Source organism: Rattus norvegicus, chromosome 16 (assembly GCF_036323735.1).
Source record: "Rattus norvegicus strain BN/NHsdMcwi chromosome 16, GRCr8, whole genome shotgun sequence".
In the NCBI taxonomy this organism is placed as follows: domain Eukaryota; kingdom Metazoa; phylum Chordata; class Mammalia; order Rodentia; family Muridae; genus Rattus; species Rattus norvegicus.
In genome coordinates this window covers 62,261,502-62,285,979 of record NC_086034.1, presented here as the reverse complement: position 1 = coordinate 62,285,979, position 24,478 = coordinate 62,261,502, and the positions used below count along the sequence as shown (strand labels likewise).

At 41.5% G+C, this 24,478-nt stretch overlaps 1 protein-coding gene across 7 annotated transcripts in view; it reads right to left on the bottom strand.

Annotated features, from left to right (window-relative positions):
- Nucleotides 1-24,478, bottom strand: part of Dlc1 (DLC1 Rho GTPase activating protein) — a 420,643-nt gene that overhangs the window by 88,840 nt on the left and 307,325 nt on the right. Inside the window, exon 6 of one of the 7 annotated variants that reach the window (XM_063275672.1) lies at nt 797-23,596. The exons of the other annotated variants lie outside the window; for them this stretch is intronic. Within the exon in view, the coding sequence (XP_063131742.1) occupies nt 23,523-23,596 (74 nt within the window). The 3' untranslated portion in view covers nt 797-23,522. Of the gene's footprint in view, nt 1-796; nt 23,597-24,478 lie in introns of those variants that run through there. 7 annotated transcript variants of the gene reach the window in all.

Genomic DNA, 24,478 nt, shown 5'->3' with positions numbered 1-24,478 from the left:
CCCATAGATTACCTGGAAGATTTGTTCTCTAACTCTACTCCTTCGGTGGACGCCACAGTCCCAACTGACAGGCACACCTCTGAAGGTGACAGCTTCATGGCAGGGGCGTGAGTAAGGAGCCTCATGGACATTTTATTTTTCATTGATTATTATAATCACTTAACAAATAAATGTACTGTACATCAAGAAGAATAGAAAGGAAATAGCATAAGAATGGAGAATAGTTTTGGAGTAATATGAGAATTCAGCTTTATAAAACATATACTACTTAGATGGACATTACAGAATAGAACTAGCCTATTCTTCACTCATATACACTCATGTACACGCATGCACAGCACACAGATGTGGACTGGAAAAGGAAATATCAACTCACAACGTGGTTAGTTGGATAAGGGAGTTAGGATGAAGCGTGTGTTCTTTAAGTTATTTACTATATTATGTTTGTTAATTAAATATTTTAAATTAGATAATAAGTTATTACTATAACTTTAGTCATGGTGTTTTATTTCCTTATGTTAAAAAACGATAATGCAAATATTACATGATATTTTATGTTTCAATTTTGGATGTGGGGAGCCTGGATATTTGCTTTAATATTACTGTGCATAGGTGACTGCCCTCTCTGTGTCTGTGCTGCTGCTGCTGCTGCTGCTGCTGATTATTATTATTATTATTATTATTATTATTATTAACTTGTTTGTTTATTTTTGTCAACTCAACACTAAATAGGGTCATCTGGGAAGAGGAAATTTCAGTTGAGAAAGTGCCGGCTGTAAGAAAGCCTGTGATGGTATTTTCTTGGTTAATGATTGGTGTAGAAAGGCCCCTGCTACTGTGGGGAGTGTCACCTCTGGGCAGCTGGTTCTGGGTTTTATAAGAAAGCAGGCTGACTAAGCCAGTAGGCAGCATCCTCCTTAAATCTGCACTTCAGTTGGTGCCTCTGGGGTCCTGCCTTGACTTTCCTGTTTCCTTGCTGATGGACTGTGACCCGTTAGCTGAAATAAAGCCTTTCCTCCCTAGCTTGCCTTTGGCCATGGTATTTCTCACAGTAACAGGGGAAGCAAATTCAGTATGTGGTTACAATCCTGACTTTTCTCATCCCAGCATGCACCTCTCTGTTGCCCGTCATTGCCAATCCATTGGCCATTTTCTGGGACCTCTGAGGACCATTCTCTTATCAAGGACATCTCCAAAGTATACTATAAACAAGGCCTGATGTTCATGATTCCTCCCATGGACAGAAGCCTCTGTAGTTAGACCAAGGACCCCTGTGTTTCTACAAGTCTTCAGTTTTACCCCTTACTCTCTTCTGTTTCTTCCACAGCTCATATTTCCTCTGAAACTAGAAGAAAGCTCCTCTCAGGGAAACTGAGCAGAAAAGCTGATGACCTTTCGGGGCCAAGAGAATATCCCCTCCCTTCGGAGACCATTCGGATTGCGGTAGCTTTCATCATTTTAAAGCCCCGCATGAGGCGTTTGCTAGTCACCTTCATAGCATACATATTTTGAATATTTTCAGCTGCGAAAGCGTCTTTTCTAAGCAAGTCATGACGTAAGTGCTGCCTGTCTTAGCTTCTGCAGGAACACTCCCAGCCCAGGCTTGAAAGGTGAGGAAAACATTCTAGTGGCCAGGGAGGTTAGGGGCCAAGCAGGGCTTCGGTTTTGATTCCACTGCTCCTGAGAAATCGAACGCTACCCCGGGGTTTTCCCCAGCTCATGGAGCTGGCCTTTCTAAACGTTGCCTCAAGTGTGTGTTTATATAAAACGAAAAGATCCTAAGTCAAAGATATGAATGAAGATTTAAAAAAAAAAACAGGTGAAAAATGTTTATCTATGAAACATTTATTTCCCCTTTTGTTTACTTCACGGTTTTAAATTAATTTCGGGAACAGTTTCCAACCTCACTCAGGCTTTGGGGGTAAAGGCAGCAACGTGTCATTCTTAGAGCTTTAACACTTCTGGAAGCTACAGTCAATCTCACTTAAAATGTCCATGTTAGATAAACTGGCGGCAATTCTTCAGTGTCACACACAGTGGCTTGCCTCTGTTTATTAAATTCCCTCAGCTTGCTTTCATTTTACAAGAGAAAATGAGAATTACTGCTTAATAAATGTATCTTGTGGCCAAAAAATTCAGAATATGAGCTCTGTGGGTGGTGAATCACAAAGGGAGTAATTCGGATTTTTAAAATGTGGTGGGAACTTGAAATGATTTCAGTATTTATTGTAAATAGGACACATAATCTACTCTGACTTCAGGCACAGCCAAAAGACGACCTTCAGGAGAGCCGATGACAAGGACATACTAGTTCCAAGCATCTTCTGTGGCCTGACTGTGGCTTCAGAGTGATGATGTATTTCTCTGAGAACAAAGTGTTTATTTCATTTAAATTGATCCTCCTGCCTCTGCCTCCTTCAGCAAATCCTACCGGCGTGGGCCACCACAACCGGCTTCATTTAAATTGAAAAGGGATCAAGTCCAGTTAAGACTGGAATCTTCTGGATGCTAAGGACAACTTCAGAAGGGAGAATTGGGAGCAGGGTCTGGGGAACTAATCTTTAAAATATGTGCTCAGATAAAAATCTGTGGTCCTGAGGACAGAGCTAAACACATCCACCGTCCACATGAACTCAGAGCTCAATTCTTCCCTCACAAATCACTTTTCGCCAATCACTTTGGACAGGTACAACTGTGCAGGTAAACAGTCGGGTTCAGATGCAATGGCTTCAAAATTATCAGGACCTATAGGATGCTCTTTACATTGGATGTGGGCAATGCTTTTACAGACTTCCACGAGCTACACGATTTAACTCTCACAGCTACTGTTTAATGTCAGTAGGCTTGCCTTAGCTTACAGATGAGAAGCCAAAGAGCCGAATACCTTCCTTGAGGTTGCTCAGCTAGGAGTGACAGAACTGAGCTCCACACACAGGGGTTTAGCTCAGAAGCCCACACTCTTGGTAAAAGCAGACACAAACATTGATGCTCTCTCTCCTGCATGGAACTTTGGGCATGCATACGGTCTCAAAGACTAACTTCATCTTGGATACTGTGCATACTGTAGAGCCCAGGCTTGGCTCTGGGTCTCCATTTCCAGCCTCAACTGTAATTGAGGAGCACAGGAGGGAGAGGGTGTGGTCAGATAATTGAGTGCATTGAGTTCCGTGTGCATCCTTATTACAAAACAGCCAGCATCTTTATTTGGGGATTTCTCCCCCTCTTACTCCCCAAATAATAAAGCAAGCTTGTCAGGGAGAGAGAGAGAGACAGAGAGAGAGACAGAGAGAGAGAGAGAGAGAGAGAGAGAGAGAGAGAGAGAGAGGGAGAGAGAGAGGGAGAGAGAGAGAGATAGAGAGAGATGTGTGTGTGTGTGTGTGTGTGTGTGTGTGTGTGTGTGTGTGTGTGTATGTGTATAACCCAGCAACCTGTTTTTGATTTATTTGGGACTACATCCAAGGTTTGGCGAGCTACTTGGAATTTTATTTTCAGAATGCTCAAAGCAAGTGCTTTCTTTTGAAATAGCTTCGGGATGAAAATCTAAAATTCTAAATGATGATGTGTGTCGAACTTCTATATTAAAGATATTCTTCACATCATAATGAAGATTGAACGATTTCGTTAGTTTATAAAGTCCACGAGTACAAAACCAAGTATAAGCTTGCACTTATAACCGTTCTATACTTTCTGACCATAAAGCAAGAGCTGGTTTATTAGGAAGGCAGGTTGAAGAAGTTAATGTTTAACAACAAGAACCATAAAGAATGGTTGAAGATGGGTCAAAGAAGAGGAGTTTGTAAATTATAATATTTTAAACTCAAACCCACAGTCCCTAGTTTAATTATTTGGAAAACCACTGCAGTTTAATGATTAAGAAGAAAATCAATTTCCATCACGGAGACATTTGGACTCCATCCCTCCCCCTCGTTGTTTTCTGTTCTAATAGAGTCACTTTGGATCAGTCGTCCTCAACCTGCGCATCTAGACCCCTTTTATGGGGGTCACCTAAGGCCACTGGAAAACACATACTTACATTATGATTTGTGACAGTAGCAAAATTACAGTTACGAAGTAGCAATGGAAATAATCTTATGGTCAGGGAGTCATCACCACATGAGGATCTGAGTTAAAAGGTCGTGGTGTTAGGAAAGCCGAGAACCACCGCTTTGGATGCGGGATGTAAAACGCTTGGCTGCTGGGGCCATGTGACCTGGTCCCTGTTCTCCACATTCAATGTTTACTTCACTTCCCACACAATGAGTTTACAACTATCCACAGGGAAGCACTTTGCTCATTTCTTTGCGCTCCTTTTCAAGGCGAGGTAGAGATTTCAATGTTCATTAATCTTCCAACAATACCAGTCCACAGCGGCCTCCTTTGGGACAGTCACTTCACACACACCGTGCCTCCACTTGCCCTTCCTTAAGATAAGACAGATTCTGTAGCACATACGATGCATTTGCTTACTGTAAACTACTTCATTGTTTTTAAAAGCCTTTATTTTATGTTGTAAGATATTAACGGGAACTCATACCAAATGTCAATAAACACAGGGCCTAGTAGTTTTTCTGAATAGTTTATTGCGATGGTTTCTTTTCTTTTTTCTTTTCCTGAAACAATATAGGTATAGTTCAGCAGGAATGGCGAACGGAGAATTTCAGTTGGATATTGAGAAGAGGAAAAGGGAGCACATGTGACAAGTGTCTGGGCTCCTACTACTGTCTCTGGGCTCTACGTTGTCTAACCTAGGCCCTCTCTGGAGGTAACATTTGCATATGCGTCTGAAGCAGTTCTGTTCACATTACCTCTAGGCTCCACCCAACAGTTTCCTGGCAACAGCCAGGTAGGCCTGGCTTGCTATAAAAGGGGCTGTTTGACCCCACTCCTTATTCGCTCCCCCACCTTCCCACCCCTGTCCTTCTCTGCCTCTACTTCTCAACTCCCCTTCCCATGTCCCAAATAACCCTATTTTATATTATACCCTATTCTCTGTAAACTCTATTCTAGTCTATATCTTGGGGGAAGGACTGCCTCAGCATGGGTCCGAGAAGGCACCCCTCCCACCTCACCGTACCCTACAAAACGTATCCAGGCTCTCTTTTTATAAAACATAACAGGCTTTCCAAAGGCTGCTGTATCAGAGTTTTGGTCCTCAGAAGCCAGTGATATTTTAAGAAGTTTTGAAAACGTTGGGAGCTGGGCCTTGCTGAAGGAAATAGGTAGCTGAGGGCGTGGCTTTAGGTTGTACCAGTCTACCAGCCTTTTCCTCTTCCCCCCCTTTCCCTTCCCCTCTATTTCCTCTTGTCTCCTCTCACCTTCCCTTCTCCTCCCCTCCCCTCTCCTCCCTCTTCTCCCTTCTGCTCCCCTCCTGACCCTTCTTCCCCTTCTCTCCCTGCTTCCTCAAGACTTTCTGCCTCTGACTGCTTCTGTCTCTGTCTCCGCCGCCATCCTCTTCCTCCCTGCTAGATCGAAATCTCTAAAACTAAGAACCAGAGTAAATCTGCCTTCCTTTAAAGCGCTTCTCTTAGGTATTCTGTGGCAGCGAGAGGGCAATGAATACTAGAGATCCTATAGTCCGCGAGCATGAAGAAACTGAAACAGACAAACAGGACCTGTGTCCAGGACAAGCACGCCGAGTCTGTACTAACACAGCTTGATAGGGTCGATGGGTGTCACATCTTCTCTTCTTGCCAACTTTATTCTAAGAATATCTTTCCCTTCCTCTATACTTAGTTATAAACACAGGCTCCTACTTTTTAAGACAAAGGTTCAGAGTTATGGACAGAGAGGAAATTCCTTTAAAAATAGCTTTGTGATAGGACTTCTATCGTGTTCCTTAAGCGAAATGGTTTTTTTTGTTTGTTTTTTATTGTTGTTTTGTTTTGTTTTTTGGCACAACAAAATAAAATGGATAGAAAATAACATGGTAAGAAAGCAGGTTTGTAGTTTATATTGATTGTCAGTCTAATCTCTTCACAAGAGGAGTTCAGAGTCACCTTCACGGCTGCTGTTGCTTTGGGGAGCATCTGTAGGACCCTTGTGTACAGCCATAACATTAGTGCTTCTTGGATCTTTGATGTGCATTGGGTCGACAGAACTGTTACGATCACAGTTTTGTTGTGGAGACAAAAATGCGCAATAGAGGGCTGGAGAGTGCTCAGTGGTTAAGAGCACTGTCTGCTCTTCCAGAGGTCCTGAGTTCAAATCCCAGCAACCACATGGTGGCTCACAACCATCTGTAATGAGATCAGATGCCCTCTTCTGGTGTGTCTGAAGACAGCTATAGTGTACTTACATATAATAAATAAATCTTAAACAAAAAAGTTCTTTAAAATGCGCAGTAGAAACGTCTCTGATTAAGGAGAATCTCAGGGCTGGGGATTTAGCTCAGTGGTAGAGCGCTTACCTAGGAAGTGCAAGGCCCTGGGTTCGGTCCCCAGCTCCAAAAAAAAAAGAACCAAAAAAAAAAAAAAAAAAAAAGGAGAATCTCACTGTCAAGGGAGAGATGTTCCAGGACTCATTCAGCCTATTAATCCCCTAAGGTTCCCTCCACAGCCATTGATGCACCAGGTTTTCAGGCTGTACTCACTGACCATTAAGAAGCTGGGGGCAGCACTGGCCCGGACAAGAGTAGCTGACTTCCAGATCTATTCACTTTCAGTTATTTGTGGGTCAAGGTAAGGAGAACTTCAAACCAGGTGAAGGTTAAACACACTGTTTCCTGTAGACTTTCAAGTTAGCATTAGCTTTCTGTTGATAAGCTCTGATAGGCAAAGCTCAAATTCCAGAGTTTAAAGGAGAGAGAGAGAGAGAGAAAAAAAAAAACAACCTAACTTTTAAACCTAGAAATAAATAATTATAGACCATCTCAGGGTGATTTTTAACTCTTTTACACGTTCCAAACACATACAGACGCACGTACGCTCACAGGTTTTAGAAGCAGTAAAGTATTTTATGGAGCTCAAGTCATAGCTATTTCGTTTCATTATGAGCAGGGTATGTTACAAATAAAATAAATCACCAGCAAATAAAACGCTGTGCTTTAATGATCTGAAAACATGACCTCCTTTTTAAAGAGTTGCTCGGTATTTTGCCGATCTCACCAATTACCTGTCGCACTCTGGCTGGAAATTCTGAACCGTTCCATTCCTTTATTAACTCGGCCGGAGAACTGTTTTTAACTTTTTATGAGAATGCCTGTGGTCAGATTCCTCCGTTGACTTTGCAGATGACTAAGGGGAGAGAAGGCTTTCCACATCAGTTAGTAATAGAAGCACCTGTCTTGTATTTTTGCACTGTAACTATAAACCGGCATCCTAATTGGCTTGTTTCTTAACACCTTCTTGATCGTGTTGCCTGAACCCAGCCAGTCTCGAAGCAGAGCCATTTGTAATCACATGTTCCGCCGAAACGGTTATAGACCAGATGGCAAGATTGGGTGGGCAGAGGCCAGAGGGGAGAGAGATCCCAAATCCCCTCCGCCAAAAAAAATCTGCATCGCAAATTCTAATTTTAGACTGGGAAATGAAGTTAATGGCAGTCTGCAGTTGGCTGGTGTCAAGCCTTTGTCTTTCTGAGGATGCCTATTACTTACTCTAAGGTAGGGGGTCTTGGGAAGATGGTCTGTGAACAGTGACTGCATTATGGTCCACTGGAGAGAATAGGATTAGCTTCTGTTTTCTGATGTTCGATGTTTTGACAATAGAAGGGTGAAACCAAACTTTTCAAACACTTAATTTAAGCGGGTCAAGCGCTGGTTTGCGCTGCCTCCCGCATGGCACCGTGCGCTCACGAGAACCAAATCTGTTAGGGAAGACTGAGGCCCTGGACAAGCCAGCAGAGCTTTTTGGTCATCCACTGGCTTGCAGGTGAGCTTCAGGTCCCTTACAGTCAAGCTGAGACAAGTGGCAGATGCATCTCACTTGGAGCTTAGCTAAAGGATAAGACGATGAAGAACAAGACGTTGCTGGTATCCCTCTTTGCATCTGAATTGTTGATGTGCTGACAGTCTACCTATATTTGCCAAAATGTCTGTCCTCTACTCTGCCCTAAAAGGATCAATAAAAGTCCCAAAACATGGATATACGATTACTATATTCAAAGCATGCCTTTCTCAGAAGTGAAACTAGACCTTGAGTTATTAGCTGAGTACAGGACAAAGTCATCATCATTGGCAAGAAACTCTACTGGGGTGCATCTACAATGTGCTTTATCAGATTTCTCCTGGGATGTTGAATTTATGTGATACTGAATTTCACCCTCATTGCTTAGAGACCATAACTGAGATTTTCACTTAACTCCCACTGACCTGAGGAAACATTGGGGAAACATGGTCGTACATTAGTTAGAATGGCTGAAAAGTCATTGAAATGTGGTGGCGACCTCTGATGAATTCCTTTGATGGTCAAAGACGGTGTGACAATTGGTCGGGATCAGAAGGGGTGGGGTTTGTAAAGCACTGTGTGGTGAGGGGTGAGGAATAGGTTGCTAACTGATAAGCAGTTGCTTTCATGGGTCTCGGCTCCTCCCTAAAGGCTTTCACAGTGGTGGAATGAGTGAGTACATTTTCCTCTACGATGAGCCACCAAGGACCAGAACAGTCAATGCGATAGTATTCTCGACAGTGAATGGCTCCTTTAATATTCAAGTAATATTTTGTGGCGAAGTTATATAACTTTAACCATAGAATGAGCTGCAGGCTGGCTTATGGAGATAACATTACAAAATCAATATGTGAGCTATTTAGGCAAAGAAGTTCAAAGTGTCCAAAAAGGTACATGAAATTAATAACCTGATATTTTAATTAAAAAAACTCATTGAGTTCTTAGCAGCATTTGGAATGACATAGCAAGTGATCATAGAAACACTTGGCGCCTATGTGGAGGGTATGTTTTTTTTTTAAGATTTTTAAGATTTATTTATTGATTGTATGTGTAGAAGTATGCTATTGTTGACCCACCAGAAGAGGACATTAGATCCCATTACTGATGGTTGTGAGCCACCATGTGGCTCCTGGGAATTGAACTCATGGCCTCTGGAAGAGTAGCCAGTGCTCCTAACTGCTGAGCCATCATCCTAACTGCTCCAGCCCCCTATGTAGACTTTCACTTGTTGTTTCATCAGAAGGAGAGGGAAAACACCTCAGGTTGCTGTCACATCTATGAGGATAAGCACCTGTCACTATGATGGCTCAAAGTGACATGACTAGAGAGTTCCGAGACAAGGGTGACATTCAAACAATGAACCCACAAACGATGGCATCAGGATATGAATAACGAATCGTTTCCCATCTAAAGCTCCGGTAGACAGAGTGGAAATGTGTGTGCTCGAGTGTGAATTCACTATCGAAAAATGATGTGCTTGTATCCCCTATCGAAGTCCCCAGACTAGTTAAAGAAAAAAATCCAGTAGAGCCTGGAGAGGTGGATGCTCAGCTAAGAGCACCGGCTACTCCTCCTGGAGGCCTGAGTTCAATTCTCAGCACCCACATGCTGGCTCACAGCTGACTCTCGTAAACCCTATGGGTACCTGCACACACACGGTGCACATAAACTCATGCAAGCACACATGCATAAATAAGTATAATAAACACATCTTAAAAAAAGAAAAGTCTAGCATAGCTTTTGAACGCGCTAAATTTGATAATTGTAAAAAGAACAATCGCGTTCGTTTTGAGCATTTTGAAAAACGTAAACGTGCAATCTCGTCACTGTTAGACTTCAAAGTAGAGATCTTTAAATTTTAGTTAAAGCTTCAGAAAATGAATGGGTCGCGTGCATGATGAACTTTGTGAAATGGCTTAGTGAGAAGACTGTGTGGGGGCTTTTTTCTTTTAAACCCTCCATGGACTTTAAAAGTGAATATTGGAATAGACTGCACTTTGAATCAGGGTTGCTTCCACTTGGTAAGATTTGAGAACAACTTGACGGGCTGAGGATAAAGCCAGTGGTCGAGGGTTTGCCTCACATGTGCGGATCCTTCCTGGGTTCCATCTCTAATCCCTCCGAAAGCACACAGGCAAAACACTGAAGCAATGGGAACATCATGTTTTCATTAAATTTCCTTTTGTGTGTGTGTGTGTGTGTGTGCATGTGGGTATCATAGTATATCTTTATTTGTGTGCATGTACACAAGGGTGTGCAAATGTGTGGGCATGTGTGAATCATGACATGCCTATTTCTACGTATGTATATATTTGTGTGTACTATGGCATCTGTTTATTTGTGTGTGTATGCATGTGTGCGTGTGTATGAGTCTGTGGACACGTTCACACGAATGTACCACGGTACAAGTGCTGAGGTCAAAGGTTAATTTGTGGGTGTGTGTTCTCTTCCTCTTCCATGGAGGCTCCTGCAACTGAACTCAGCTCTTGGGTTTGGAGGCAGAAGCCTTGCCTTAATGAGCCGTCTTACAGATCCCTAAAGATGCTCAGTAAGGTGCATAAGAAAAAGCAAAAAGAAAAATTTTCTTTCAAACTATTAAAAAAAATCATAAACTTAAACTCAACCTTAAAATTGAGAAAGTCTTCATGTTTGCTTTGTACGAAATGGTGCTACAGTTTCACATGTAAATGACTTCGAACAGTGTTGCCCCTAGGGGTGCTTTTGCTCTCCAGGAGACCTTTGGCAGTGTCTTGTGAGCTGTGATAACTGGGGGTGGGGGTTAGGGGGCAGGAACATTGACAAGCTTTTCTTGGAGGACTGGGGTGCTGTTAGACATCAAACAGCATACAGGGGAGCGTCCTGGCGCAGAGCAGTACTGAGCTCAGAATCTCAAGGTCAATGGTGTGCGTGGTGAGAAGCCGCATTGCATGCACATAAAAATATTTTACATTTTAAATACAGACACTGTGCACTTACAGATATTTTAATTGTGTCTGTTTTGATTTAAAAAGTGTAGAGAGCACATTTCTGGGAATGTAAACTATCAGATAAGAAGCTCTTTAGCTCCAAGTCTGTAACATGGTATATTTGTTTCCATTCACCAAGGTCACAGCCCCTCCTGTGTACATTTTTAGCTCACGTGAGATAGATCACTGGCTGATAAGGGAAGGGCTTATCAATAGGCAGTGCCCATTTGAAGGAGGTCATTATGGTTGACTTATTTTTTTATTAAGGAGAATAGTAAAAAACTAAAGAGCACATTTCATGTATAGCCCCACAGTTAACACTTTAAATAACACTATAATAGAAGGACTTGATAGTGCTTTAAACAGAAGAGAAAGTGAGAAAGTGAGAAAGTTCTGGTCACCACCTCCCCATCCCCCAAAACATCCACAGATTTTAGAGAAATCAGCCTTTTTCCTAGAGGATAAGGTGACTAGTTGGTTTGTTATCTAAAAACAAACCACTGAAATGTTTAATACAAGAATAAATTTTCCATAAATTGGTATTCCGAATATGGATATACATGATTCAATAATTTGTATTCAAATGTAGACATGAGAGTAAACATCACAGTACCCTGCCCATATCTTATTAACTATTAGTTTTAGGAACTGAACTAATGTGACCGAAGTCACAGCTTATCAGGTCTCACTCAGGCCTCTTTCTGGTCAATCTTCACAATGAAAATGAAGAAAAGGTTTTAGAAATATTAATCACTATGTGTAAACCTTCATAATGAACAGGAATGCATAGTTCCATAATCTCAGGGGTAAGTGCGACTACAGTGAGTTTCCGATCCTGCGCATGTTAAGCTGGTGTGCTTCTGGTGAGCATGGGCACAGACAGCCCTTACGCTTTTTCAGGAGCCGGAATCTAGTTATATTTCCTAGGCTAGCCTTGAAATCACTATACATCAAGGACTGGAATCAAACTTTCGACCCTTTAGGCTATGTATACGTAAAAGATAGTTTTGTAAGCATTTTGTTGAAACTGGGAAAAGACGTTAGAAAAAGCCTATATTGACAAGTTACAACCATTTCCCCAATTCATGATTGGCCAAGTAAATCGGGAAAACTTTATTTACAATACCCGTATTTATTATGTCCAATACACTGTGCTCTTCTTAGCTGACGTTAAGGAATATAAAGAATGCTAAGGTTATGGAAATGAAAAGAATGCTAATGGTTGTGATGACTTTGATCTTGGTAAGTCTGTCCCAAAGTCTGTAAATTCCAGAAGAACCGAGGTTCCTCTTCAAAACGAGAACTGGAGCAGGGACTAGGACTGGTGGTCAGCAAAACTCTTCAACTGAGTAGATATTATATATGCATTATTGGGTAATAATCAGTTTATGAATCTATCTATCTATCTATCTATCTATCTATCTATCTATCTATCTATCTATCTATCTATCATCTATCTCCATGCAGAGAGTTAAAGACAGTTTTTTAGAATCCTTGCAGTCGGGTTGGGGATTTAGCTCAGTGGTAGGGCGCTTGCCTAGGAAGCGCAAGGCCCTGGGTTTGATCCCCAGCTCCAAAAAAAAGAACCAAAAAAAAAAAAAAAAAAAAAAAAGAATCCTTGCAGTCCTAATTTACATAATTTTATATAATTTTAACTACATTCAGCTATCTCAAACAATCTTTATGTTGTTGCCAGACAGTGTGCCAAGGCTACTTATAATACCAGGATATGTTACTATGGCTCATAAGTAGAGAAGAAAAGGACAAGTCCTATAAATGTTAATGGTGGAGATGACAAGTCTTGGCCATCAGTTAAAAGCAGTGATGCCTTTCCCGTGTTAACCCTATGGCTCACAGTGGGGAGTGCCGACTTGCAGGGGTTGGGAGGCAGGGGAAAGAGGGAAGCATTCTCTTTTACGCTACAGAGTAAGAGAGGAAAGGGGAGCTGTAACTTGTCACCTATCTGTCATTACTATCTTACTGCATTTAATTTTCACCTTTATTTTCTCCTTGAAATTGCCAGCAAGCGCTGACCACACTTCTCCTGTCTGGTGTGTGTGTGTGTGTGTGTGTGTGTGTGTGTGTGTGTGTGTGTGTGTGTGTAAAATATTGTATCATATACATGAGATAAATCTCTTAAGATTTGGGTCTGTAACACGTCTGTTTCTTTTTTCCAGATCCCTGAAATAGAAACCATGTGTCACAGCATAATAATTACAAAGTAGGAATACAGGCTAGCATTAAAATGAACAGTAATGAGGGCCCCAAACTGTGAGAGAGCTGGGGTGGGGGTGGGGATGAGGGGTGGGGGTGGGGGTGGGGGTGCTTTTCTAAATTTAGCTGAAGTCTTGGCAGGTAAAACCATCTAAAACCCACTTTCCGTGTCCGCCTTCCAGAAGACGGAAAAATTTCGCTCCTCTCATGTGTTGAATGTCGGCAACCTAAAGCTGGTCAACAATGAGGTTACATAAAATCGTAGACAGGACTGCGCCACGCCACAGACAAAGCACTTACGCAAACAGCTGGCTCTGCTCCCATAGACAAAAGATAACCATCGACTCCAGTTTAAACAAACCATGGTGTAAATATGTAAACACTCCACACAGCATCTTGGCTAATATTACAGAGATTTCCATCCCTGATAACAAGCAGTATAAATGGCACTCTTTATGCTAAGGAGGCCAGACAGCCATAATGGCCTCGTAAGCATCTAAGGTTGCCTCTAATCTTGCCCGTGTCCCGAGTCCTCTCCCAGACTAAACATGGTCACCCTGGATTCACAGTTCAAAGACACTGATTTTCTTTGGCTCGTTGGCTAAGTGCAGCCTCCCCTGCTGCACTGTGGGTTCTTGAGGGCAGGGATGGCGTTTGCGTTTGCGTTTGCGTGGCTGAATCTTTAACGCTTGGCACAACACTTGACATGAATGAACGTTTGCTTGCTTCCTATGATGGTGTTTTCTGTTTAGCCTGGTTTGCGAGGTTTTAGTAAAGCTTTTTGCATTTAAAAAATTAGTGTGTGTATGTGTGTGTGTGTGTGTGTGTGTGTGTGTGTGTGTGTGTGTGTGTGTGTGTGATGTATTTGTGTATATCGTCTCCTTACATGTGTATGAGTGAGAGCACTCATGTACACTAGAAGGGAGAAAGGGAGAGAGCTGGGTGTCCTGATCTACCACTCTCTGCTTTATTCCACTGGGACAGAGACTCTCACCAAACCTGGGACCTGGCATTTTTGCAGCAAAGCTGGCTGGACAGCGAGCCCTGGTAATCCTTTTGTGTCTGCCTCCCATAGGGCTGGTGTTATCGACGTACTTGGTCATGCTTGCCTTTTAAATGAGTGATCCCATCCAAACTTAGTCCTCAGGCTTGAGCAGCAAGCATTATTTACAAACGTGAAGGACCTCACCAGACTCTCAGATTGCTTTTGAAACGCATTTTTACTTAATGTTAATTATAATGTGATATTTTAGTGTCAGAAAATGCCAGAGAAAGATTATATATACATATATATAATATACATATATATACATATATACATATATATATATACATATATATATTTCAATACCCCCCACACACACCTGCCCTGTTTTGAATGCTGGACTGTACAGTCTTGTGGACTCTGCTTGTTGTTTTTTGGAGTGGTTTTCCTAGAATAGTTCCAAGAACTTCAAACATGCCTTTAGTCCTCATGTTATCTCCGTGCTATGGGAAACATTTTCAGTATCACCCCATGACAGCTTCCGAGGCTGGCAGCTCTGAGAGGCAGAAATGCAGAAGTATTTTCCATCCAACTAAACGCTGGCCTCTAGTCTCGGCCTTCACTCCTCATCTGGTCTCCTTAAGGTTGGCCTTTCTCAAGGACACAGGCTAAAACTGTTATCTGTATTGCTTTTGTTGTTGTTCTTGTTACCTCTCAGAGTTAAAATCTGCCTTTTCGTTGTTTATATGTTTCCAGATCTCAAGAAAAGACGTTCAATGTACTGAGAACAGGAATATTAATGTATTGCTTTTCCTTTAGTCTCCCTCAGAAAGATGCCAAACATTAAATGCAAAAATTCTGCAAAATGTTAACCTGAACAAGATTATGATGATGGATTTATAAGCGCTCCTACCCCAAGTTTCCTCAGAAATTATTATTGGCTGATTGTATGACATAAACCACAACCAGCCCTCAGATGACTACCACGCTGGCACCCATAGTGCAAAGGGGCACAGTTGTGCACCACGCACTTGTCACACTCCAGTTCTCCAAACGTGCACAAATGACAAGGATCAGTGTCCTTGTGTTTCACAGAGACAGTGGAAGAATGTATTCCTTACTGTATTGGGACTTCTCAAATTTTTAAAAATATCGAAATTATAGAATGTTGAGACATGTTGGAAAACTATTGGCACTCAATACAAAGACACATTACTTTTTTTTTTTTTTTTTGGTTCTTTTTTTCGGAGCTGGGGACCGAACCCAGGGCCTTGCGCTTCCTAGGTAAGCGCTCTACCACTGAGCTAAATCCCCAGCCCCGACACATTACTTTTGAAAGACATGATATTTTAAAAAAATTAAGTCATTTTCCTCCATGCATTGAACACGGAATGGATGGAAGGTCAGCCCCTGACAGTGATAAGGAACCTCAAGTCTCTTCCTGTTCTGAGCTCTCTATGGGCTCTGAGGCTGACGTTGTTGAGCCTTCATCCTGTAGCATTACATCTTTGCCTGAAATGAGGCCCCAGCTGTGCCCCCAAACTTCGAACCAATGTCGAGTGGTGTTTGTAATGTAACGCATTCCATATAAGTACTTTTAATTGATTTTCTTCCAAGAATATATTCTGAATAAATTGTACCTGGGTTTCACCTCTCACGCTAAACGAAGGCTTCGAGTATATGGAAAATAATCTGACGACTCAGACAGGAAGTGAGGTGATGTTGTTAAAGCTGGACGCCCTTACCGTTGTGGAAGTGAAGGGAAAATACTCAGATGGGGATCTTTCTAACTAGGGGCGAATCCTCTTATGATCCATTTCGAGACCTTGCTTTGCTTGAACAATTCCAGGAAAGTTGCTCTTGTAATTTCCAGAACTCAGTTGGCAGGTTTTCAAGGTCACCCTGTCTTTTGCTTTGTGAGGAGGACCATGTGGACTCTGCACTGGGAAAGCAGCCTGTGCTCATAGTGACTGCTGTGTCCCAGGCTGCTCTTATCACTGGTGGGTGGAACTGGCACCTTGTCAAGTGTTACTGAAGAGCCCTCCTTTCTGCACTGCCTTGCTTGAGGAGACCGGGCTAGAAGGAAGGGTTCTGCCAACCACACCCCTGTAATGTCAAGGTGTATTTTTTTTTTTCACGAATGTGGAAATACTTCTCTTGGAGAAAGGTGTAAGGAGACAAACCAATTGCCACTTCTGAGGAGAGAAAATTGCTTATCTTCATCCACTTTGAACTTTACAGATTTACCTCTGCGGGGTTCCGGAGGAGGGAAAGAGGGGAAAACTACTGATCTGAGAGCCTGTGGTAACTAATGAGCGACAACAGATGGATTTTAGCAAGATGAACTTGTCAAGAGCTCAGTTCATGATGAGAGGTGAGATACTGCCATACCCAACAGCATGGAGTTACACAGCACTTGTCCAATCACTCAACTGCCTTGCAAGAGTGCCTAGACAACATACGCCTTTGTAAATTAATTGATTGGTCCGCCCATTCATCCATCCATCCATCCATCCATCCATCCATCATCCAGTAAATATTGAATGTAAGTTATCTATCATGTACTGGATATTATTGTAAGCAGGGTTATAGCAATGGAAAACAAAAAAACAAAAAGCCAAATCCAACCAACTGTAGTGGTTTGAATAGGCTTGGCCCCCATAGACTCTTGTGTTTGAATGCTTGGCTCATAAGAAGTGGCTATTAGGAGGTGTGGCCTTTGTGGAAGGGGTGTGGCCTTCGTGGAAGGGGTGTGGCCTTTTTAGAGGAAGTGTACCACTGAGGAGTTGGATCTCTGGGTCTTAAAGGCTTAAGCTAGCCAAGTGTGGAATAAATAAGGTCTCATCCTTCTGCTGCCTTTGGTTCAAGACGTAGAACTCTCCGCTCCTCCAGCCCCATGTCTGTCTGCACACTGCTGTGCTTCTTGCCATGATGATAAGGGACTAAACCTCTGGAACTGTAAGCCAGCCTCAATGAAATGTCTTCCTTTCTAAGAGTTGCCCTGGTTGTAGTGTCTCTTCACAGCAAGGGAAATCCTAAGAGACCAGCCCACCACCTAAACAAACAACAGCCCTGAGTCTCTTGACTTTGTAAGCTTACTTTCTAACGGTCCCATCTCCCACATTCTCCACATTCTTATCATGGGATAAAATTAATGGTTCATTCTTCAGTGTTTTACATTTTTTTAAATTAATGAGACATGTACTGTGTGATGAGCTAGTAGAATTTTTATTTAAATATTCATCACATGTGGACCAAATAAACTTCAAAGAAAGAGACAATACACTTCGCTATATATTCATGCTTCAAAAAATTGTGCTGTAAATAGCACTGTTGAAGATAACACTTTATTCAAGGAAGATTTACTATCCACATCTGTTTGCAATTCTACTGATTATCTTTAAAATATTAGATGCCCATTGGAAACTGCATTTTTTTTCAGCTGTGTTTGATTACCTAGGAATAGAATAGAAGTCCATGGAACAACCTGCTTACTTTTCTGCCCAATTCTACAAAGGGCTACAAAGTATTCCTCAGTGTGCCCACCGGGTGTGTCATTCTAGTCAACCCACTGTTGGTTAAGTTCCTGCTCTTGTCCTTGGGAATCTCAGTGCCTCTATCTGGGACCTTTGCGTCTCTTATGCACTTTGCTAGAAAGGCTTTCTAGATGGCTTCTCTTCCTGGCCCCATTTTCCTGCCTACTAGGTCATGTTATTCCTTCCCTTTGTCCCTTTCCCAGTGCTTTCTTGCTCTAGATGATTTTAACCCACCTGGTCTCCTCTCTTGCCTGGCTTCCCAGGCTCTCATTCCCACCCAGGTACCAACTCAATTTAGTAGCGATCACAGTGACAATGTTAAGAGCAACACTTGATAGTCGCAGTTAGAAATGATTTTACACGAGGGTCTCATGCTAACTCTTCAATGTCAAAGACCTCAACGATTCCCATTTGGCCGAGAGTTTTCATTTAAGAGAACACCTCTGATTAGCTCTAAGCCACGCCACGGCTGGAGGCAAGGTCTGAATTCTAAGCCACTTATCTAGCTCCTGCTCCTTTTCACAGCACATTCTTTGCTCTGCTTGGCTCAAGTCCACTTTGGAGTTCTACCACTTGCCTCCAGTGGCATCTCCTCCCAACACACCCTGGTGCTTTCACTACCCTCGTTGCCCCACATTTCCGTCCTGTGTAACTTGCCAGGACTCTGAGTTATGCTGAAATAACCACTCCTTCGTTCACTTCCTAAACAGTCTGCCACACAGTTGCCCTCCCCTTTTCTCTGTCTCTGTCTCTGTCTCTGTCTCTGTCTCTGTCTCTGTCTCTCTCTCTCTCTCTCTCTCTCTGTGTGTGTGTCTCCCTCCCCTTTCTCTTTTAATAGTTTTCCTAGCAAAGGGTTAGAGCTGAGTTTCTGAACCTCATTTTGCATCAAATTATTCTTTGTCATGAGGGACTGTCCTGTATGAAGCAGCATACACACTGCTAACATCTTCTATATTGAGAAGAAGGAAAAAGAAAACAACTTCGGACATTGTAAGATGTTCCATGGGAAACAAATCGCTCCTGGCTGAGAACCTCTGACTTAGTTTGTCATTGTTCTTTAGCTGCTTGACATGGGACAGGTGTGTGTCCCAAGGGCAGTGTGGTGTATTATAACTATCCTTGAAGGTATTCTGCACCAAGACAAAACTCAAGTTATAGACCCTACTTGTATCTCTCTCCAGCAGCTATTGTCTCAGAATTGAAACATCCCATATTCCCCAGCCACCTAGAGAGAGGAAGGATACTCAAAAGGCTCAGGAAGTAAACAAAGTTTACAAAACTTACAAAGCCGAGGAAAGTTATGGCACTGAACTGGATTCACAAGGCCCCTCCTCAAGGGAAAAACCTACTGCTGCAGAGGTGGAATCTTTGTGATGAAGCCTCCAAGCTATATGAAAGCCTCCTGAAGCAGTTGGGCACCGACATAGTTAGCACTAAACCACTTCCTTAGCATGAACAGGGCCTTGGTTCTATTACCAAATACTACCCCCCCACACACACTGAAAATGAATGTTCAAATTAAAACTTGCATACAGTTTTCATATCAGCACTCTTCATAATAGAGTAGAAACATTTCTTCAAAAAATAGAAACATTTTAGGCACCCTAGGATGGACTAATGAATGGGTGGATAAATTGTAGCATATCCAAACTATTGACCACTATCCATTCTCAAAGAGGAGGAGTGACTGTGCCTGCCTTTAATCTCAGCACTTGGCCTGAAGGCTAAAACAGGAAATCACTGAGCTCCAGGCCAGCTTGGTATACATGGAAAATTCTAGGCCAGACAGGCACATGTAGGGAGACCCTGTCTCTTTTTCCACCCTCCAAGAAGTTAGACACAAAAGGCATGTTTTGCTTCTGAGAAATTTCTGAAGTAAATGAGTCCAGAGAAAGAGAAGAAGTGAATGGTTTTCAGGAATGGTAGAAAAAATTATGGAAGATAACTTCTCAAGCATGAAGGTCCACTTTTAGGAGGATGAAAATACTGTTTTCTTTTTTAAATAATTTAATTTAGTCTCTGAAATGTCCATACATTTATACTTTGTATACTGATCATATCCGGGAAGGATGTCAATATTCTGTAAGTAGATGCTGGTGAAGGTTGAAATATTGTGGGTATAGTAAATGTTTCTCAAGTGCAGTTTTTAAAGTGGATGAAATGTTAACATTTATGCTGTGTGCATTGGTTCATAATAAGAGGAGGATATGTGAGGGCTCAAAAGACACGCAGAGCTGGGCCTCATGGTCAAAGGTAAAGGTGACCCCCATAAAGATGAAAGTCTAGCAGACTGGTGTGACCAGGGAGGACAGCTGAGGGGCATCTCTATAATACTGATCCTGGAATAATTAATTAAAGCACACAGTACATCTTCGCAGGAGACCAAACATTTCCAACATATTTGCTAATGACCACTAGCAACATATAAAGTAGAATATTATATTCTTTGAATACTACCATAAAATACTTCTTTCCCTTTGACTTTAAGGTACATATTTATTCAGATCACTTCATCCTCATTTTTTTTTAAAAAAAGGAACATACGATTTGCAAATACTGAGTCCTTGTGGAGAAGAAACATTGGGACCAACACAGCATATATATATATATATATATATATATATATATATATATATATATTTTTTTTTTTTTTCTGTCTCCAAAGTGAATCCATTCATCATTACTACAAGAACTAAATACGTTCCACTTACTTTTGATTTATTATAGCAGTAAAGTACGACCTTCAAGTCAGTGTGAAATAAGGGTTATTCGCAGGGAGATCAACGACCTTGTGTGTGTCTGTGTGTGTGTGTACACACATGGGCGGATGCTCCCTACAGAAGAGGCCCCCTGACAGACAGTCACAGAGGGACCTGTCAGGAAGACAGACTGCCAGTGGAGTGAGGAAATGCAGCCCCACATAAGAGAGTGCTTGGTGATTATGTTTTGGACTTCACCGTGCAGATTTCTGCAATGGCAGGATTAGAGGTTACCCCAGAACACCATCTTTCGAGTCTTCAGGTCTTAGCTACTCTTGTTGGGTTTCCTCAGCCCTGCATTAACGTTGTACCACCTTTCACAGGCCTTCCTCATGGACTAAGCAGATGTACTGCCATCCTCCACTCAGACACAACCGTCCCAGATCAACACCATCTATGGCTCCCGAATAAATTTGTTTAGGTTTCAGAAAAGCTTCCCAGTCTGGCTGACAACCAGAAGGCTGACTCAGCAATCCATTCAACTCAATGGGAAAAGATGGCTTTCCATGGTTCTGCACTGCAAGTCAAGGCCAGCACTGCTGAGAGAAGTTAAACTTACCTCTTCTATGAGAACAAAGGTGTAACTCTGATTCCCAAGATGCCCTTGGCGTTATTTTCATCAGTTAATGTTGGTGTGGAAAACTATGGTGCTTGTGGTATGCCAATTATCTACTCTTTTTTTTAAAGATTTATTATATATATATATATATATATATATATATATATATATATATATATGTACACTGTAGCTGTCTTCAGACACACCAGAAGAGGGCATCAGATCTCATTACAGATGGTTGTGAGCCACCATGTGGTTGCTGGGAATTGAACTCAGGACCTCTGGAAGAGCAGTCAGTGCTCTTAACCACTGAGCCATCTCTCCAGCCCCAATTATCTACTCTTGTTATCATGAAATAAAAAGAGGATAAAACCTGTGTCTTAAATTCCTTCTAACTAGGGTAGGAAAGTTTAAGATGATTAGAAGTATAGATTATTTTCTATATACTCTGTGTTCTAGATTATCCTAGTGTATATAATTCTGTTAGTAGATTCTGAGCTATGTTTAAAGTGCTTAAGTCAAGAAGTATATATTCCAATTCAGGATTCAGTCTGATAAATAGGCAGTATTTGATTTGGGTTTGACACAACTTTAAAAGTTTAAAAGTAACATATTAAACATTTTGCCTTCGACTTTGCCCTGAGGTGTTGGCATCCAATTGTTTCATTAGAGATTCAGAACTACATATGCTAAAATTTCAAATCTGTCTCAGATTTAACCAGCACCTCATGATTTCTCAACCGCTGCCATCCCTACTCGGTTAGGATTTTGGTGTGGAACTTTTTTCTGTTTTCTGGGTACTAACTCTCACTTTCCCAGTACAATAAAAGAAACTTTAGATCTATTGACCACCAGGCCAGGATAAAGTTGAACTTCTATCAATGACTAATTTAAGAGAGCGTCTATAATATTCTTGACTATTTCTGCCTCAGTTTCTTTCTTTGTAAAAGAAGGGAAATGACACTCTAGAAGTTTACATGGATAACTGAAATATTCAAACACACACATGAATAGATGATGATATCACTAGGCAGAGAGATGATATATAGATAAATACTAGATGGCAGTTAAGTGATGTAAAAATGCTCTATTAAACCATCAGACTAGAGCCTCCTCTGCCCCCACTGAAAATATGAAAGTTAGTACCTAATACCTAATGCAGTATGACTGTGTAAAATCAATCTGTGTTGTCTTAGACTTACTTTCGGTTATCTGTATTTGTCTGTGTGAGTGTATACACATGGGAATGAAGTGAGATACCCAGCAGGGATGGGAAGCGAACCCAGGTCCTCTGTAGCAGTAGCATCTGTTCTCAACACCTAAGCTATCTGTCCAGGTACTGTGATATTTGTTTTTGATCATTCCCTGTGCCCTTATTTTGAAGGGAACTATAAACACAGAACACTAGACTACCAATAATATTCCTTAACTATGGCAAAAGAAGAATACATACGATTAACTTCATTTCAACTTAATCTCAAAACAAACTTTGAATATTGATGAGTATAAAAGCATCCCTTAATACCAATTCTCCCATACAGGAAATGTAATAAAAGAATGAACTGGTTGTCTAAAACCATTGGAATGATGGTGTCCAACAAACAACGCATGCTGTTTTATTCGTGTTAGCGCTATACATATTTGAAAATAGAGGTTTATAAGTTGAAAGTTTTACATAGCTTTAAAACTGGCTTCAACTATTTCTACTGTTTTAAATTTTTTTCCAGTGGTTAATATGTTTCAGTAAAAGGTAGAGAGTTTTACATGACATATTAAAGCAGGGGCAAATCAAAAGATTTCCAAAAAATGCAAGGAATGTCTGAAACCAACCCTAATAAAAACAAAAATACACTTGAAGTATGTGCAAAAGCTATTTCTTCTCATAACCATTTACCTTAGACCACCAAAATTAAGCTAGGCAGACTTTGGAATTATTACACCTACTGAAGGCATACAATAAAACAAAAAGGTATTTAATATTACAATCTGTTGGGCAAAAAAAAAGAGATGTTTTTATTACAAAAAATTACTTGGGCGAAGGTGAACAGAAAAATAATTGCTCCTATATCCTGGCATGGCTGGTGGGATTCTTTAAGGGAAGGAACATAAATTAAAATGGTTTGCAATCTACAGTTAGAGATACTAGTTGTTTGAAACACGAACTGTAACAAATCTGTCTTCCAGTCCTGTGTCTTAGAAGACCACCTCCCTAAAATAAATTGGCAATGAGATTTCATGACTGTTTTGATTCGCAGCTAGAAGTAGATAGAATCTTCTAGCAAATGAGAGAACAAATGGTGCTGATTCGGGTGTGTCTGACATCTAAAAATGGCAAGGACATCAAATTCAGAAAAAGATTAAAGTGCACAGGCAAGGACAGGTTTAAATGAGCTCGTGCATGTGTCTTCTGGTGCGCCGGAACTTGGCCTCGAAGCAGGAAACTTGAAGAGCCGGTCAAAGGTGAACTCTATTTTGGGAAGGTTCTGGTTTGTTCTTCCTGCTCTACCCACTTCCTTCCTTAAGAAGGCGCTTCCTTTTCAGCCATTTTCCCCCTTGTCAGGGCAGCACACACAGCCCAGCAAGTGTTAGATGGGGCCAGTCGATCAGCCGGAGTAAGAGCTCAGTGGTTTTCTATCTCCAGTGCAGCTACTTTTCCCATAGCCAAAGTTAATCCAGTCTTCGGTATTAAGTCAGCTAGCCATGGATGAAAACAAAAAACATTTAGAGTTGGAAACTTCTTTGGGAATTTTCTAGGCACTCACTAATGAAGATGGATGAGGGGATCGGCATTTTATTCTCCGCTATTTCTGTTCTGTGAGTTTCCCTATCAACACCAGGAAATGAAAAGACAGTTGAGAATTCTTGGAGAGGCCGGCTCTTGACCAATTAAAGGCTGTTGCATAAGGTGGAAATGTGTTCCTTCTGCACCCCCGGTACAAAATCACTTAGAGAGCTGATATTCTGTAAAGGTGGGGCCTCTGCCTTTTTGAGTGTGACTCTTGAATGACAGTAAGTTTCCCTTAGATTGTAGAAGTGGCTGAAAGGCACCTTCAAAAGGCTCCCCCGCCGCCCCTCCCCCCTTTTAAAAAAGCTACTCCATACTACATTATCACACTTGCATTTAGAGGTTTCCTCAGCAAAAATCAAGAGCTCTGTTAGAGTTTTGGAAAGAATGTGAAAAGCAGGCTGGCACCTACAGCCAGCAAGGGCAAATAACTTACCCACTTGTCCCTACTCAACGGTTTCTGCCTTCAGTGCTGACTGGAAACAGGTCCAAGAAACACCTATGTCACTGGGATTGATGGGTTCACAGCCAAGAATCCATTTGGCAAACAAGTAAAAATGTTTTCTCTCTGCACACAGATAGGTGTTGGGTTTTGGTTTGTGGGTTGTTTGTTTGAACATCAGTCAGTTTGTTCGGATAGAATATTCTGATTAATATAGTGTGGACTTACAGTTTGAATTTTCTGTTGAAACCTCAAAGTACTTTCACATGTCATTTCTGAATAAAAAAATGCTCTGTACAATCCTTCCATAAACTGATGTTGTAGCAACACATGACCACACAGCCCCTTA